The sequence below is a fragment of the Phasianus colchicus genome, chromosome 9 (assembly GCF_987193195.1).
Source record: "Phasianus colchicus chromosome 9, bPhaCol1.hap1.1, whole genome shotgun sequence".
In the NCBI taxonomy this organism is placed as follows: Eukaryota; Metazoa; Chordata; class Aves; order Galliformes; family Phasianidae; genus Phasianus; species Phasianus colchicus.
Window position 1 is genome coordinate 17,681,381 of NC_143444.1, and position 19,104 is coordinate 17,700,484.

At 46.5% G+C, this 19,104-nt stretch overlaps 1 protein-coding gene across 2 annotated transcripts; it reads right to left on the reverse strand.

The window, feature by feature from the left end:
- Positions 1–747: 747 nt before the first annotated feature.
- On the reverse strand, positions 748–18,975 carry LRRC8C (leucine rich repeat containing 8 VRAC subunit C). Of its 2 annotated transcripts, none has more exons than XM_031614724.2 (3): positions 18,860–18,975; positions 9,009–9,150; positions 748–6,905 (listed from the first exon to the last, which is right to left on the reverse strand). In XM_031614724.2, exons 2-3 carry the CDS (start codon positions 9,144–9,146, stop codon positions 4,635–4,637), a joined length of 2,409 nt encoding a protein of 802 aa, XP_031470584.1. In that variant the 5' UTR covers positions 9,147–9,150; positions 18,860–18,975; the 3' UTR covers positions 748–4,634. The 2 variants fall into 2 exon arrangements, with proteins under 2 accessions (XP_031470584.1, XP_090002509.1); XM_090146383.1 differs by lacking the exon at positions 18,860–18,975 and adding an exon at positions 18,400–18,661.
- Positions 18,976–19,104: the final 129 nt, after the last annotated feature.

Genomic DNA, 19,104 nt, shown 5'->3' on the forward strand with positions numbered 1-19,104 from the left:
CTGCCAACCATGTGAAGCTGCTGCTGGTCAGGCACAGCCTCACAAGCTGATTGGACTCTGGATCCTTAGGTCCTCCTTCACATCCTAAGGAAACTGAAAGATGAGGTTTGTCAGAGCTCAGCTCGCTCCAGCCCTGATCTTGTCCTGCAACAATAGTGCTTAAAGAACAGGTGACATCAGCTCTGACAGTGTGGCCTCACTGCCCCAGGGACCCCTTTGCCACTTGGCCAGCATTTCCGTGCCCATCCCAACGGGAGAGACCCAAGATGCTATCTCCTGTGAGGCCGCAGGGAGTGGACCAGTTCTCCCAGCCCTCCACGTCCTTGCTACATCGTGTCATTGCTCCCAACCTAGAGAAATGAGGAACACATACCATACCGAGCGCGAGCAGCATGAGCGCATCGTGTTGAGCAGTGAGATTTATAGGGGGTTGCATCAGCACCAGGGCTTCCAGCATCATTTCCCACATGGTGCAGGCAGACGCTGGGCCCCCATGGAGCAGAGGGAGCTGCTCCCCAGGGATGGCTTCATTGTGTGCCCTCAAGCGAGGAGCCATGGAAGGGAAGGAGTGCAGGAAGCCACACCGTGTCACAGTAAATCCTGTCACGCCTAATGATGTTTTCTCAAGCATGTTTTCCTGACTTCCCTCCCGAGAGATCAAACCTGAAAGATGGCTATGCTTGATCTATCGGTAGCCCAGAAACAAAATGTTTCCCAAGAAATAACCACACTGCAGTCTCACCATGCTCATTATTATAAAACAATGTTTTATTTCACTTTTTCCTGGGTGCACTATATTGCAATGTAACACTAGGCAGATCTATTAACAAATTAAGATTCTTGCTACAGAATTAAGGTGTTTGTCCATTTGGTCAAATCTCAAAGTTTTTCCTTGGCATTCTTACAGGACCTGTCACCACTCAACACAAGAATTAGTGGAAGTGCCAGAATTGCAATATGAGACTCGGAGCGGGCGCTTCACAATCACAATTTGCAGAAGCTGCTGAATTGGCTAGATGCACAAGGTCAGCATGATATCCACCCTAACTGTGACAAAGGGGGAAGTGCACAATGCCCAATTTTCATCTCAAAGTAGTTTTGTTTTTCAGGCTTAATGCACAACTAAGATTGTCTTCTTATTTTTGAGGCATGCTGTCACCCCTGCTTCCGCTACCAAGGAAGACTTGTATTATTTTTAAGCAATAATGTTAAATGACTTTCTTATATTCTGTCCATTGTATTAGTTATTAGGCACCTGATTAGTGTAATTAATTATATGAACTCATACAAACCATGCCTGAAGAATTATCCACAAAAAGTCCATCCATTCCAAGCCAAATACTATAGTTCACAGAAAAGTCTTCTAGTACGCAATTGCACGTGAATATACATATGAGCAGTACATGAATCACTGAGTAAATATGGCACTTTTATATGTTTTCCAGGAGGTCATACAGAATTAGGAAACAATCTTCTCTGTGCTGACACACTTCTAAAATACTGTAATATAGTTTTGGAAAATAAACCCCACAGACTAGATAGTAAATATAGAAAAGTCAGCAGTGCAGCTACCTGAGTTTGTTTCAATCAGTTTAACAGTGATCTGATATTTTTTCATTCACCACAAGCCTGAGGGCTGTCTACCCATGAAAGCCACGCCACTGGACTCTGTTACAGACACAGCACACGGCTCTCCAAGTGCTGAGCTGACTGAGCATCTCCAAAGCAACCCATCCAACTGCTCCTGGCACAGACCCTGGCTGCAGCCCCGGCTCCTTGCCATTGATCCTTGAGAGAGCTGAGCCTGCAGCAAATGTGTCCTTTTTTTTTTTTTTTTCCTTACTGGCTTTGTTTTTTGCTGGCTCAGTAGGTTGATTTGTCCCGTGGAGGAAACAGACAAGCACCAGAGCCATAAAGGTACGAGCGAAGCAGTCAGATGCTGCAGAATGGGAGCAGGGGAGGAAGAAGGACACCAAGGAAATCTTTCCTCAGGGGCAGCGAGCTGTTCCATTGAATAAGCTGTTCCAGCAGACCAAACCCTTGGGGAAGATACAGTTATTAGCTTGAAAGTGCTTAGGCTGGTAAGGTTTATTCCTACGCAGAAGGTAGATAAGGAAATACCAGCACAAGGCACTTTATACTCATGTAACTGCGTCCACATGAGGGACTGCACTGGCATAAATATAATCAGTGGCAAAGAAAACCCCCACATCCTCTATTATGTATTTAAAAACAGAGAACAGAACAAATCTCCAGCCTTCAGTTATGAGGTGTGCATAATTTCTGTTCAGAAGACAGACCGCTGCACATGGAACAACATCAGACACAAAATAAATTATAGGCTTAAAATGCGACATCTAGGAATATAAGGATAAAAAAAAACCAACAAAACTTCAAATGTAATCCCGTATTCCAAATCTAAGTAAGATAACTATACAGCTCCACCAATTACTTGGACATTTTAAACAGCTTACATTCATCAGGGACAACAGCACTTTGGTTTACATAATTATGTTAGTATGAGCAACAAAACATTTCTCTCCCTCACATTACATCAAAGTGAAATACATTTAGAATATATATATACTGCCAAGCTGTTCCAATAAGTGCATTCCATATATGACTAAGAGTAGCTCTTGCAATAGCTACATCAGTTATGGCTCTTTCATAGAGCTAAATCAAACCACTTGGAAAAAAATCATTTTGATTCTTTCATGCCTGACCCAGCTTTGATTAATCACACAGATCTTCTCCAGAACACACTCAAGTACAACAAATTACTCACCGGGTCTGGGGGCAAACCTACTTATCAGATTGTGCATCACACCCTGAATGAATGGGGAAATACTCATTTTGTCTCCCCACTTGTGTAAGTCTGACTCAAAACAATAAGCTCAAGAACTCAGAACGATGGTAGTTCAAAACACTTGAATGCAGCTAGAAAACATTTAAGAGCAACCAACCCAGCAATAGTCAAACAGTTATTTTATAGAACTTTGAACAATCTGCAACTTATAAACAGCATTGTCTCCTAGAGAAAGAAGTACTTACTCCTAGATACTCTTGCAAAGCATTTATCCAGTGCCTGCATCTGACTCAAATGTGCATTGCTGGATAGGATGAAAAGATCTCCTCCCAGCCAAGTACTTTGCAATCATATGGTTATTTTTTCATTAGCTTAAATTAGCTTGCGAGCAGCATGTGAGTTATCATGGACTATGTCTGCCAAACTTGCCTAGAAGAAAGCAAGTGGCTGGATAAATAAACAACAGAACAGTTTCGGAGGACAGAGTTCCCAACTTGAAGCATAATCATTAAAGATATTATTGTCCATTAAATTATTTTTAAAAACAGACAGACCTCCAAGTGTATGATCTCTGATTTAATTACTACCTGGGAGAGGAAAGCAGAGCCTTCATGACTCTCCTCCAGAGGCTGAGACTTTGAAAAAGTTAATGTATTCAATGAATCCCATTTTTGCAAATCTGCAAATGTTCCTGTGTCGGGCTTGGCAATGTAATACCAAAGCTCAAATAAGGAGCATGTTCACTGCTAAAAATAATGTAATTTCCTTGCCAGAAGGTTCACAAACTAAAGACGATTGCGCTTTTTCTGAATCCCGGTCCTGCATGGTGCCAAGCATCCCTGTGGGAAGTGACTGAGAGATACAGAGGACACTTTCTCCCTTGCAGGACCGCACATTAAGTGGAGGATGGGTAGAGCATTTTTGAAAATAGTGTTTTATCTCCCTGGGTTGACTTTTTCAACACTGCGAGTTCATTGCACCCCTTCCATTCACGTCAGCGGGAAATGGGCAGCTGAATCCCTTTGCATTGTTCAGAAAATCTTCAGCATGAGTCATTTTGGTAGGGACTCCTCTCTGACCTGCGCCCTCACTCCTCCGGCTCTGAAGCGGAAATCGCAGTCAGTGCCTCCTGCTCGGACAGCATGCACACAGAGACCTAGGCTACACTTTCCAAAAGGCCCTGGAGGAGTTCTGCATATTCCCTCTCACCCATGAAAATACCTCCAGCCCTTGTATGGAAAGAACCGTATCTGCTTGCTTTGACCATCTGAGAAAACAGTGCCATAAATTAAAGGAAGGTCAACCCAGACCTTGTTAGATGTTGAACACCTTCGGCTCCCACAAAAAAAAAGAGGGAATGAGGCATTCAACACCTGCAGTACTACCTGTTGAAGACCACATCCTAAGAGATTAACAGTAACCAGGAAGACAATATAATTACCTGTTACAAATTATGCAATCCAAAACATACAGTTTAAATACAATTTCCCTATTGGGATTTACCAAAGGGAAAAAAAAAAAAAAAAAAAAAAACCCAAAACAAAACAGCAGATAAAACCATTTACTTTTGCTAGTAAAAATTAAGTTACAAACACCCTTGTTGTCAGGGCAAAATAAACTTAAAAATATCTTAAAACAGTGAAAAAATACAAGAAAATTTTATTTTAAAAATATATGTACTCCTTACTCCAAATTTGTTTGTACAGAAAGGACTTTTTGAAAAAGCAAAAAAAAAGATAACAAACTAAATGCATATTCAGAGTATGCACTTTCTACAGGGTATTTGGTAGAAGCGTTATTTCTGTAAAACTGAGCAAGAAGAAGCTATTTATTCAGCTTTCATTTGTTCCCTGACATCAGAAGGCAACGTTTCAAACAAAGTGTCCTCTACAGTGAAACCAGTCCGCTTCAGAGACCTACATTCACCAAGTTCTGGTGGGAGAATTTCAAAGTGATTGCCTTTAATATCCAAGTGGGAGAGGAATACCAAATTACCAATTTTAGGTGATAGGACAGACAAGTTATTTTTCCCAATTTTCAGAGTCTTAAGTTTTTTGCAAAAGTATAGTTCATCTGGCACACTCTCCACTTTGTTGCAAGTAATGGAAAAGTACTGTAAACTCTGCAGAACTCCTATTTCTGGGGGAATAAAGCGAATGTCATTGTAAGACAAATCCAAATATCTGATTTTGTTGCATAGGAACAGGTGGGATGGAAGAACCTCTATTTTGTTATGGCTGAAGGAAAGCCGTTCGAGACTAGTCAGTTTCTTTATATGCTCTGGGATGTATGTTATACTGTTGTACCACAGCTTTAGGATTGTCAGTTTTCTCAGATGTTGAAAACTTACTATTTCTTCAATGGATTTGAGGTTGTTTTCCTTTAAATCCAACTCCTGAAGACTGAGAAGGCTAAAGACTGCGTGAGGTATGCGCTCTAAATCACAGTGAACCAGCTCCAGCTGTATCAAGTTGACCATCTTCTTCAGGTTGTTGAGCATCACTAGTTTAGTGCCGTCGTTATGGATGCACAATTTTTGCAGGTGACTTGAAACATCGACTGCAGACTGTGGGATTTTGGACAAATTACTTTTTATGTAAAGAACTTTAAGGCTTTTAAGTTCCCGAAAAGATTCCAATGTAATGTTTTTGGAAATATCATGACTTAAGGAGCCAATTAAGTAGAGTTCTTCCAGATTTCTGAGGCCATACATCCAGTGCGGAAGTTCTCTGATGTCATCAAATTTCACACTCAGGATCTTGAGATTCTCCTTCAGGAAGGCCAAGGCAGCGCTGTGGATCTTAACAGAACACTGGTGCAGTGACAGCTCCTGGAGATTGTCTAACTGTGCAATGGTTGCTGGTATCATTACATTATTAATGATTTCGAGTTTTAAAGACTGCAGCTCAGTAATTTCAAACACTGTGTCAGGTAGTCCAGAGAGCATGAAAAGCTGTAGCTCCAAATGGCTATGGGAGTTCATTTGTAGCCTCTGTCTTAGTTTATCTGCAGTCCACTCATTGTTTAAGTTCAGCTGTTTCAGCTTATTTTCACTGACTTCAGACAGAAAGACAGCAAACCTCTTCGAATAGAGAGGATCATATTGATCTATCATATGAAGCATAAAAGCAAAGTCATTCTTGACATCTGGGATATCATCAATTCCTGTCTCCTGCCGGACATATTCAAAGGAATATTCTTTCAGTGAGCGATAGAACAGCCAGTATAGAGTATAAAGGCATGTGAGGCCATAGATGCTTACAAAGCACAGGTAGCAATATGACAGTTTAGAGAATAGATGCGCCATTGTGTGATTACAGCAAAAATTCTTGTATCCTGTCATGTCTTCTATATCAACATTACAGACGACTGTAAAATTAACTTCAGAGACAAGTGCTGTGTTGTAAGCAATAATAATAAGGAATTTAATTACCTTAAGCACAGTCTGGCGAACATACATGACATAGAGTATGTCCCCTTCCTCAACATGCAATCTAAATTTCTTCACCTTTTCGAACAGTGCTTTGGCCTGTTCACCTTCTTTCTTGTCTAGTGCCCCATGTGTTCCCTTATCCACAACCAGCTTCTCAGGGATTGATTTTAAAGACTGTGTCTTGACCAAAGTGCCTTCAGTACTCGGTTGGGTAGTATTAGATTTGTTTATGTTGTTCTTCCTGTTATCTTTCTCTTCTGAGTCTTCTCCTGACACTTCAGATAAGGCTCTCGTTGTCCACGGAGAATCAAAACATTTCCCAAGTATTGAAATGAAGTGTTCAATTTTGGAGCTCGATCCAGGAAATTTGAACCAAAAGTTACTACACAGCATGAAGACCAGCGTGTGTATAAGGACAAGGTAAGGAAAGTACTTGGCATACCAGTGCAGGGCACGTTCGTAGCACACCTGATTAATAAAGCTGTACTGCTGAAGGTCCAAATCAGTCTTCAGCCCTTTCATTTCAACTGTAGCTGGAGGGGTTGATGGCTTGGCTGGAGGAAGAGGGGTTGTATCTGGGATTGTGCTAATTACATGTGAAGTATTAGATTGGTTCTGGCAAGGCTGTACTCGCTTTGGAAGGCATATTATCTTGTCTTGCATGACCTGAAACACACAAAAAGATACCTTTTAAACTGATGTACAAACAGTGATAGCAGTATGACTAGGTAACTGCCCCTGGAGTTCCTCCAGCTGTCAGGCATTCCACCCCATAGCCTAGCACTTGGTCCCACAGTCTGTGAGATGACTGTTACTGTTATCCCTGCAAGATACTTGTTCTATATGCCAAGAACTAGGTCACCCCTTTTCACTGATGGTTAGCTTTCCATTATTTGGAGAAGGGGGCACTGAGATAAACCAGAAAAAGGAAAAGCATTGGTAATGTTTTCACAGAAGACCAGGGATCTCCTGCAATGCTCTCTCCAGACACAGACTGTTCTTGCTTGGTGTACTCACCCTAGCAAAGTGCTACACGGTATTCAGACAGCTTAGGCTTGAAAGCAGTGTAACTGCATCTGTGTGACTTTACACTCAAACAGTGATGTCTATCACATCCAGAATGGCTGACAAAGAGTCAACGTGAGCACATCTGTGCTGGGACATTCTTTGTCTTCAGTCTTAGTAAGGCCAGATAGAGATACTTAGAGAGTTGTGTTTTATACATGTGCACATGGACATTGTTTTATTCAGTGTCTCATATAGAGTTCTTCTATGACACTCCTGTGGGAATGAAGTATTTCTGCTCCTGAGTCTGTCTGTAACACAAAAAGAGCAACTTCCTTAATGTAGGCCGTCCATCCACATTGGCAGAGTCAGGTGAGATTGCCTTCAGGGACCTATCACCTTTGGTTTAATTTGGCATAAGCCTGAGTTACTTGCCACGATCCTCAGAGGTCTGAATTTAAAATATGAATCCATCTGACAAACCAAGGAGCTCTGTTATTTGCCCTGAATGACTAACTGGGATCATCCCAAACTAAGAATGTGCCTTCTTTTGTATTGAGGACGTACCCTTCGACATGGTGGTTGCTGAAAGCACTAAGAATAGAGTATGCAACAAGAGCTTCCAAAACAGATCCTCCTTGACAATCTGCCCTGGTGCAGGGAGACAAGACTACATGTTTCTAACAGTAACTGTTGACACTTCAGAAACTCTTACTATTAATCTTTGCCTGTAAATGTTATTCTGATATACACCATTACTTACACCCTGGATTCATGCCTCTGGTAATAAGCTAGAATAAGTTTGAAGCATTTCCTCACAGTGTTTTCCAGTGGGCTTCATCCAATCAAGCAGGTATATTTAAAAACAAGAAGCTTTACATCATGTGCTTAAGCAAACACTTTGCTGTTGATGGAAAAATTAGGAGAGGTTTTTAAACATGGACACTGTATCTTCTTCAATGAAAATATCTGAAATGGTGAATCCGGGTAAAACCACAGTAGATTCCACATTAAATTTGGGACATAATATGTGAAAATCTTATGCCACATACGTGACCAAAACCCTACTGAAATAAGAGCTCTATAAGTATGAGAGCTCCATTTCTGAGTCATGCCAAAAACTGAGAGACCCATGTCTGAGCTAGTACTGTAACTGCTTGTGTGGAGTCCATCCCAGACAGTATTTTCCATCTCTCTTCAGCTTTTGGCTCTTCAGCAAAATTTAGCTACAGTGAGTGACAGTAATGTCAATTGTTTACATGTAAGCATGCTTGGAGCTGCTTTGGAATGGAGGAAGCATTATATTAATTGTGGGTCACATTAATAAAATAAGCACATCCATTTCAAATCACTTTGAAACATAAAAGCAAAAAGTATTCACATTTGCTAAATAAAGAAAAACCAGAAATTACAGAATTGCATTTTTTCAAGCTCCTAAGCAAAAATGGGGTAATGTGTAAGAACTTAATTTGATCATCTGTTTTGCTATGCCAAATTGTGGTGAAAACAGGCATCCAGGCACAAGTCAAACCAACCGGTCTTATCTAAGCTGGCACCACTTCACTGACCCTGGCACAGCTCTACTGATTTGCAGCTGTGGAAAGTCTGGCTGTGCTATTTCATGTTTCTGCCTAAACAGCTTTAATCCTGGGACCTGCAAATTTTGCTTTGTTCACTGCAAATTCAACTGATTAACAACCCAGGGCACCACTGCTCTCCCAGCACTTCTGCAAGAACCGCCCAGCCCAGCCCCAGCCGATTTACCTGCAGTGTGCACCCAAACACGCCGATCATCAGCATGGCCACAGAGAGATAGTCCGTGAACACATCCCACCAGGGCTTCAGCACCCTGAACGCCGGCTGCTGCTCTGAGAACTGGCGAAATTCGGTCACGGGAATCATCCTCCTGGAAAAAAAGAGCAAGGCCAGCGCTCAGCCTCCCGCAGCCAGCACTCCCCATCCACATGAGATAGCAAGAAAGTCCTTCTGCAAGGTTTGAAACCCACCCAGGACATGATGTGGCAGCAGGTGCCCAGCTGCCTCCCACCGGGTCCCTCTGACGCCCATCTCAATGGGCCCCATGGCAGCACTGAGGCCCTGTGTGCAGGGAGACAAACCGGCCCTACGCAGTTTCCCACCCCGCCAGAGTGTCGACATGGCCTCTGCGTCCCTCCAGCTTCACACTGGCCTGACCTCAGATGCTTGGCTACAGCCTTACCCTGTGCTCAGGTTTCACAGGCCCTGTTAGCTATTGTGTTTCATTCACCTCTGTTGCCATTCATAGTGGTTTCTGAGATGCGCCGGAATATTTGCGCGCATACTCACCGCGGTTTTAAATCTACTATGTTTTGAGTGCACGCTGCTCCAGCTAACCAGAACTGCGGGTGCTATGGGCAGATCAAGGGCTTTATCTTCACCTCAGATGTCTGGGCTGACGTCACCAGCTCCTCTGAAAAATCAGCCACCAGACGAGCATGCACGGGCAGAGCCGCTGATACGAAAGCCTACAGCATGTTGTGTAATGCATCCTTGAGATCAAACCAGCACTGAAACTCCCCAGTAAGTTATGATGGAAAGATAAATCCACATGGGAACGTAACAAAAATACTCCCAAGGACAATTAATGAGAAGTGCCCTTTGACTAATACTGTAAATGCTCACCACAATCACCACCTATCACTGTCACATTTTAAGAGCTCACAGTCCTGATTCAGCAGTACACTGGAACCCACCAACACGGTTCAGGTGCACAGCTCTCCCCAGGGGCGGTGCTCAGGATGCACCATGCAGTGTGGCCACTGCACTTGGTAGATTTCATTTGTAGTTTTAGGGGTCTTTGTTGTGCTATGGGGTTGCTTTATTTCTTGTAAGCGATGTGTGTGGAATTTAGATGAAGGAGATTCTGGCAGCACAAACACATGCTGCTGTGATCCCCAGTTCCCTTCAGCAGTTGCTGCTTGCATAGTGCAGCTCCTCATCAGCACAGCACACAGCTGCCATCCACCACAACGGTCCAAGTGCGGAGCTGCATGCACAGCCCACCTACCCAAGTCCACCAGGAGCTCTGCAGTCCCCCACCAGAACCTGTTTGTCAGTTATACTGTTAAAAAAAAGGACAAAGCTGCTACTCAACAACGGCATTACTGCTGCACGTCATTGTGGTAAGTAAACTGGCAGTGTCTGGTGACAGGCTACTTTTTTAACTTGAGAAAAAGAGACATTCACAAGAAATGTTAAGTGGAGATCGACATGAAGTAGAAGAATAACTTCTTCAAGACTCTCCAGAAAAATGCTTCTTTTGCTGCAGCAGCAATAAAGAGAAAATGCTGGAAAGGTACACAGGAGCTGGGCTTGCCAGGACTGTCACAGTGCACAACTTACTTCAGTTCACCCACATTCGAAATGCTCTTCAATGGCAAAATAAACAGCACCTGAGACATGGAATATGACTTGCATCAAATACCCTTCTAAGCCACCGTAGGAAATGTTGAGTTCTAAAAACTGGACTGATTGCTGATTAAAATCAGAATTTACTGTTTTTTCTCTCTTGTGTTTCCAACAGCCTCCATCTCTACGGAGAAGAAAACTGCCCATGAGATAAACCACCCGGTGTTCTGCTACCAGAAGGAAGTCAAAAAGGAACTGCATCAAAGAGCTGTACTGCCTTGTTCTGCAGTGCTGCAGGGAAGAGACGGGCAGACAGCAGCATGGTGATTAGTCATTTTTTGGGATGATTTTTATTTCTAGAAAATAAAGAAGAGTCAATGAAGAAAAATGAATATGTAATAATAAGATAGAATGCTATGATCCAGGAAGATGTGCAAGGAATACCTGATCTCCACGGCAAAGGAAAATTAGGTTCAAATACAGTACCCTGAAGGGACATGCAAACGCTTGAAGATAATAAACAAATATAGTTACAGCTAGAAGGGATGTGAAAAAGCACAAAAAAAAAAACAAAAAAAAAAACACCCATAAAAAACCCAGTCAGATCCAAACTCTTCACTGATGTAAACAGGAAGAGTTTCCAGCCAAATATCAGATAGTTAGTGCTGCAGAAATCTAACTGGAGACATCAGCTGATGCATGGGCAATGAGCAGCACAGCACGATGACTTGATGTGACCTGAAATGGCTGAGAAGAATAAATACATCGGAGTGGGAAAGGAAAGTACTGGACACAAATTAGCCTTAATAAACAAGAGATTAAATCAGAGGATGACTCCAAAATGGCCATGCAGCAAAGCAGCTCCCGAGCAATTGGGTTTCATCAGGGGAAATGCAGGGAGGAGGCAGGGACACACAGCACAGAATGCAAAGGAAATTAACTCATCAGCTGCCTGGGGGGGCAGCACTGGGAGTGCGGTGGGCACAGCAGCAGAAAGGGCCTTGGGCACACGGACTGCAGCCCATGTGTGGGCTGTGCAGGGGCTGGGCGGGCAGGAGCTGATGGGGCAACCCACAGCGAGCTGGAGCTCTCCCTCCCTGGGCTGCCACAGAGCACCTCGGGAGACACCACATCATTACATTCACACAGCCCATAGCACTCAGGGGTGTGCATCTCTGACATGACCCTGAATAAATGTGCTCCTGGCCCCTCACAGCTTCCTGGCCCCACGCTCCAGCACTGCTAAGTGATTGTTGCTATTTTTAAGCAGATTCTTTTGGAGCAGCTTAACTCATTTTAGACAGCATACCTCTGAACGGATGCACTCCCACCACCAGCTGAAGGGACTGCTCTGCTCAGCACCACGGCAAATGCTGGTGCTGGCTGAAGCCTGCACTCAAAGCTTCTCAGGCACGGCTTCTGTCAGGCATGGTGACTGAAAAAGGCACATGTAGTTGAACAGAGAGAACTGAAGTCCCCGCCTTCATTCCATCTCTTTGTGTAGGTCTGCCAGCACCAGCTCGGTACCAAGAGCCCAGTATGACACAGCAGGTTGGCCAAGGACCGTTACCTGTTGTCCCCAGACTGGGGACTGGCCCAACCCTGAAGGGAAAGACACTTCTGGGCAGGCAGCACTTGACATCACCAGCCCAGCAGACCATGTCCTTGCAGAGAGAGGCCCAAACATGGGCCCACACTGGGGCACAGCTGTGCAACAGAAAGGTGGCAGCATGGCCAGGCATTGCTCTGTACATGGATGACTGTGGTTTGGAAGTGCCGTGTGTGCAGCCTGCAGGTGTTTGTCTCCAGTAGTCAGGCCCTCTGCTACCTTACTCTTCCAGCAGTTACTCAACTGCGTTGCCATGCACTGAAGCAACCTGCCATCATCCATCAGTTGTTTCAGGGCAACGTCCACAGCCTTGTACCAGAAACAGGGTCCCTGGGTGCTGGACTGGCAATTAATAGCAAGAATTTATTTGTTCAGTAGGGGGAGGGCATAAATAACAGACCGGAGGGAGAAAGGAGGAGAAGCACTCCAATAGGAGAGAGGTGAGGTTGCAGAAAAAGTGAGACTTAAAACTGGAAAGCACAAGAAGTTGGTGAGATCTCTTAAGCCAATCAGAAAAGACATTTAAGTTGTTCACCACTGGGACACATTTTCGTGCCTCAGAGGGTGAACCAAACACCACAGAGCCTGAGCCCAGCCCTGGAGCCACAGCCTCAAGTCCTGGCAGCACCGTGCTGGGTGGAAAGGGCAGGGTGAGACTGAAGAACTTGCAACTGGGGCTGTGCAGTCCTGCACATAAGAGATCTATCAACAGGAGAAAGCACTGGGCTGGGCTAACCCAGCTCTCCTTGCTGATTTAAACATACTGCATGTGTTAGAATAAATTATGAAATGCCTTTTGGGAATACTGCTGCAAGTAGGTCTCTGGGCTGGTTCCCATACATGATTTATAGCATATTCATCTTCATTAAAGGAAGAGAGCACAGTGTACACTTAACAGAGGCTGCAGCAACTACACGAAGCAAGGAGTTCATGCCTTAGACTTGGTGACAGTGCCTTGCTGAGCCCCCAAATTTGGCCGGTATACGGGTGAAGCATTTCTTACTGCACTGTAAATAGCTGCACACAGCTGGCTAATTTTAATTCATAAGACTTGGAAACCATGGCTTTGCACATGTCCACTGCAAGGGCTAAGCCTCGACTCCAGCATGTGCCCAGAGCTCCCTGCGCTGCAGATAAACTCGCCCTGTTTCATCATCTAATTGGGAGGGGTTTCCAGGCTGGAAAACAGACAAGACTAAGAGGGAAATGAAATGTCCAGGGCTGGAATTAGGAATTCCTAAATCCCAAGAGTTTGGCATTACACCCTTATCTGAGTTCTCACACACACGGTACGTGCAGTGGAATGGTGTCTGAACTACCCCGACATTTGGTGTTGGCAATTACTTTGCTGTATGTTTGCACTGACTGAAGTGTCCATCGTTTGGTCTGTTCCCATGTAGCACATAGCAGTATATCTACTAGCAGCCATTCCCTACATTGGAGGCATTTGCAGGAGGCCAGTTTCCCCCATTAGACTCTCCAGCTATTGGTGCTTCCTGAAAAATTAAACAAAACCTGTCATTTTTTCTTGTTGGAAAAATGACTTTAAAAGCTGGCTTTTTGGAAACACAGCAGAAAGGCCTTGCGTGTTGCCACTTCTTCAAACATGGGCTACCTTGTATTCTGATGATCACAGCAGAAGTTTCCATAGTAAGAAATACCATCATTTGGCAGAAATACAAACAAACGATGCTGTTGCTCAAACATAAAGCCCACATTGAGGAACTGGACAGTCATTAAAACCAATCCATTTGCATACAAACAAGTCATCCTTAAAAGACATGTGTTTATGGTATTGTCAAACAAGCTACTTGAAATTCATCTTCTCGGGGCACCAAGGGACTGTGTCCAGAAGCATGGACAGGCATGAGTCAGGGCTCCCAGGACTCGGCCACAGGCTCCCTGCAAGGCCTTGCCTCAGCAGCCCGTCTGCAATAGGAAGGTGCCTGCTTCCCTTACCACTTCTGGTGGGGGATAGGAACAAATAGTGCTATGAGGTGTGAGGAGAATACACCACTTTTTTCCAGTTCTCTGCAAATGACTGAGTTTGAATTGACAGCAAGCCAAAAGTCCCCTTCAGAGCCATTGGAGCCAACTTGATGCCGGATGCAACCAGGGCTGCATTTGGCTACAGCGCAGGCAGTGGCCAAAGCCCAGCCAGCCCACGGGGCCCCATGCCAACAGCTGCAGGCTGGTGCCCCTGCGGCCAGCAGCGACCTCCTGGCTCTGCTGCAGTGCCCAGAGCCGCTCCCCGCCCTGAGCTCAGAGCTCGGAGATGTGAGAGATGAACATAACGAGGAAGTGACTGTAATGAATTGCACGTCAAAGTATACGCTGCAATTTCCACCTACGCGTCCAGTAAGTGGCGGCATCCCAAACAATAACCTTGTTGTTTGTTTTAATTGAGCCACAGTCCTTTTTCATGCGTTCCACACCAAAAATACTTCCTATTGTCAGCAGCTCTTTGACTTCCACTCAGCTGGGCTGAAGACAAAAAAGTGTTCAGGGCCAGATTCTGCCAGATAAGATCTGCATGAAATCAATAGGAGCTCTATTGTACCATAGCATTCTATGATAGCACTGCACGGAGATTTGGCTTTGCTGAACTATTAGTCCAAATTCAAAACAAAGTGAACTCTATACATTCCATGTCAAAGACTACTGCAGAAGCACCACTCCCCACCTTTCAACTTTAGGAATCACGACCCAAGTTTATCAGAGCAATCACTCCAGCTGAGGGCCCTCTTTCCAGAGCTGCAAAATATTCTTTATGTGACTGCTAACCTTTAACAACAAACTCTAGCACAAGCAAGAAACTATCCAGAAAGCACTATTCTAGTACTGCAGAAATGGGTTCAAATGATTGAGTAAAGCAAATTGAACCAAAGTTACATCAGGCTATCCAAAATACTTTGATACTCAGATAGACAACAGAGACAGGAACAACACCTGGACGGATAATATTACACAAACTAGTACCAGCCATTGCCAAAGGAACAGCGAGGGACTCCAGGCTAACACAAGCACTCATCATAAAAAATGTTCAGCTGATATAATTAAAAATTAATTCCTAATTAGGACAGGAAGCACAAAGGCTCCATTCTGAGACTAAGCAGCTCAACCAGCTGAAAAGTTAGTTAAAAACTTTTTATGCAGTGATTGAGCCAAAAACATTAAAGAAATGCAGCTTTCGTGATTTGTGAGGCTCCTTCACATAAAGGACCTTTTCTGCTCCTGCTCGCATGCCGCACAAGAGAGCTTTCTAAACTCTGCAACGGTCTCATAAAACGCGAATCCTCGAACGCCCTAATAAACACGTGAGTATTCTCAGCCTGACACACTGCTGATGCATTTTCCTGCCCCCAAACCATCTTTTGTGACAAAAATCCCCAACAATGAAAATATAGCTCATAGTCTTATCTGTGATCCTGAAAAAATGAAAAGCCTAACGCATAGAAATTCCAGCACATGAAGTGGATACGATCTACACGCGCTCAGAGATAAGCACGAACAGCTACAGAACCTGAATTTCTACTCATGCAGGAAGGCTTTTAAAGATTATAAACCTCAGAGATTTGGAAAACCAGAGCTATCTGCTAAATTGGTCAGATGTTTTCAGCTCCACGTCCAGCCATGGCCTGCTGAAGAGGGAAGAGCTCAAAGCTTGCTCCATCAGAAAGGCCATGGCTGCTCCACAGAGCAGGAAGGCTGAGTCCACCAACACCAAAGCCATTGCATGGTGCTCTGGCCATGTCACAGCAAGTGTATAATCTGTCAGATCACACTGTCACAGGTAAATGATGGCAAGGAGCAAATACTCTTTTTAGTCACATTACATTTAACAAAGATTTTTTTCTGACAATAAACACCCAGTAAACACCCAGCCTGCTCTATAAGTTTCAGACAGTGCTCTCTAATACCAAAACTGCTTCCTTACAGCAGTCCCTGCTCTTGAGCCACTGCAGGGTGACACAAAGCACACGTGTCTCAGTACCTTGCCCCACTGCAGGGCAGTGCCAGGCCTGCACTGTGCTCCACTGTGTGGCCCTGGGCAAGCGTGCAATCCAAGCTCCCATCTCAACTCCAGGAACGAGCAAATGAAATTGGAAGTGTTCTCAGCAGTTCGCAGCCTTATTGCTACCTTGCTGGGTTTCAGATTCCAACCCTTACAAAATCAATGACGTCCTGTTGCCATTGAAGAAAGATGTGAGGTCCCATCTCACTGCTTTCAACAGGGCACCACTTAGTCCAGAATTTGAAGCTGGTAGACAAGGCTGGATGCTGCCTGCCTGGGAGGCAGTGGAAAGGTAAAAGTTCACCTCAACAGAGAAAAGTACATCCTCAGCACTGCCCTGTGGAGCAAGCTGTGTCGTACCATCTGTGCCAGTCCAGGCCCCAGCACGCCACTTTGGGAGATGGAAACAGTCAACACAACCTCCATGGTGTCAAAAAAACACAGAAAAAACCCATCCCTATCTAAGCTCAGGACTCTCCACACGAGGCCGTTACAAGTCCTGCTCTGCGCCAGCTGAGCCCCTCAAGTCAGGTTCTGACTCAGGAAGCTGAGCCAGGGGCTGCTGGGCCCCACGCAGCTCTGCTGCTTCACCTGCAGGGCCAGGAGGTGACAATGCGGCCATCTGCCACAGCCAGCAGCTAGAGGCAGGCGAGGTGGCACAGCCGTATCTGCCTGAGGTGAACCACACCTCCCATGCTGCCCGGATGCACCATCACTGGAGTTTGCACCACAGCGGTCACACACAAACCCTGAGCACGTTACTTGGAGGTGAGAGAGAAGTTTCTGGTACGCTAAACACGTGAAATCCAACACTTCTTAACATTCTGATAAATCATTTTGGAAGGAAAATGGCTTCTTTGCTTTATTACATGAGGTTTTTGGGGAAGTATTTGGGGACTCTTCTCTTTTTTTCTGAGCGTAGAATGTTTCCTCTTCAGGCACTTCCACACCCCTCCCCTGCCTCACACAGCACCGTGGCAGCCAGGACGAGACTTTCCTCTGGGTTTTCCCAAAGGGAGAAAAAAGCCTGTACAATTAAACCCAAGCTCCTGACATTGTGAATTGTTTGGAGTACCATCAGAGATTTTCTGCTTCCTGCAGCATTGAAAGGGTTGGGCTGGGAAATGAATAGCGGCCACTTGAATCAGTGCAAGGGGAGGTCAGCAGACAATTGGGGGAATTGCTCCTTGGCTTACGCCGTCACGGGGCCACACCGTGCTGCCGCTTGGGCACAGGGCTGGTGTGACATCGCTCCTGTGGCAGCACCCCTGGGCAGGTGGTGGAGCTGTGGTGCCAGCAGGCACCAAAACCCAGCTCCAGGCAGAGCCCAGCACCGCAGAACAAAGCTCCAGAGAGGAGTTCAAGAACCTCCAGTGCTGCTCTTCGCTGGCATCAGCACCAGCCACATCCGGTGCTGGACATGCAGTCACTAGGCTTATAGGCTTTCCACCCTTTTTAAAACTTTTTCCAAAGGTAAATAATAATTTAAAAAAAAAAAAAAAAAAGATGGAACGTTACATTACTTTAAAACCATCAATGGGGCCTGTTAGCATCCAGACTGGAGGAAAACAGCATCATGGCTGCCACACATTTTAGCAAACTCAGAGTGTAACGAGAAAGGAAATGATTCAGAAACCACAGGTGCTCTGCACCGCAGCCCGGGCACAGCGAGGGCCTGGAGCCCACGCCGGCTGGGACGAGGAGCCGCTCACACCGCGCTCAGCCCCCGACCCACAGTGCGGCCACTTGGGGCTTCCGGGGAACGACAGCCCGAAGGGAGCACTGCCCTCCGGCCGCTGCCCGCGCCAGAAGGAAAAGCAAAAGCAGCTCTGAAACACCGCGGGGTGGGAGGAAGCACGGCTGCTCATCGGGATCGGGCAGGCATTTCTGCCTCATCTCCCACTCCGCGCCTTTTCTCTACCACCACCTCGCAGAGCGCCTCTCTGCCTCCCCAGGGTTACTTTACAGCATCATCAGCCCTACTGAGCTCCATGGGAGCAAATGCAGACACGTGCGCGCTCACACACGGCCGCTCGCGAACACTACATCTTTCCTTAAAGGCAGTATTACTCCTAAAGTAAAAATAAAAATTAAAAAAAGCAATCCACAACTCGCACACTTACACCCGCAGTAAAATCCTTCACCTTTAAACATCTCCATCCCAACGCAATTGCAGCAGATGCATTCGACAGCTTTCCATCATCCCCGTTTCTCTGGGCCAACCGCTCCTCGCGAGCACCGAGCAGCACCGCCCGCCCCGCTCTGCATCCAGGCCGGGCCGGCACCGCGCTCCCGGCACCGCGCACACAGCGAGCCCCGGAGGCGCGGCACGGCACGGCACGGCGCGGGCGGACTGCGCGTTCCGGGCTCACCGCGGCGCGGGGGTTGCGGGAATAAAGCAACGCGAGCTCCGCGGCACCGCGCCTGGCTCTGCGCCGGGCAACTCGCGGCCGCCCGACCGGCGGGGCCCCGCCCGACCGGGGCCGCCCCTCCGGGAGCGGAGCGCGGCCACCGCGGGGCTCCGCTGCCGGCGGCTCCGGCGCCGCAGGCTTCCCGCGGCCGCCCCTCCGCAGCGCCGGGCCCCGCGCCCGAGCCCCGTCCTACCTGCTGCGCGTCCGGCGGGCTCACGGGCGGCGGCCGGGCAGCAGCGCGATCATGCCGCGGAACGGAGCGGAGCGGGGCCGAGCGCGGCGGGCAGGGCCGGGCCGGGAGGGGCCGGGAGGGGCGGGGAGGCCGCCGGCAGCCGCGCTCCGCCCCCCCCGCTGCCGCCGCCGGGCCACGTCTCTCGCCTGACGCAGGCGGCGGGGCCGGGGGCGCGGGCCGAGAGGTGTCCGCTGACGGAGGAGCTC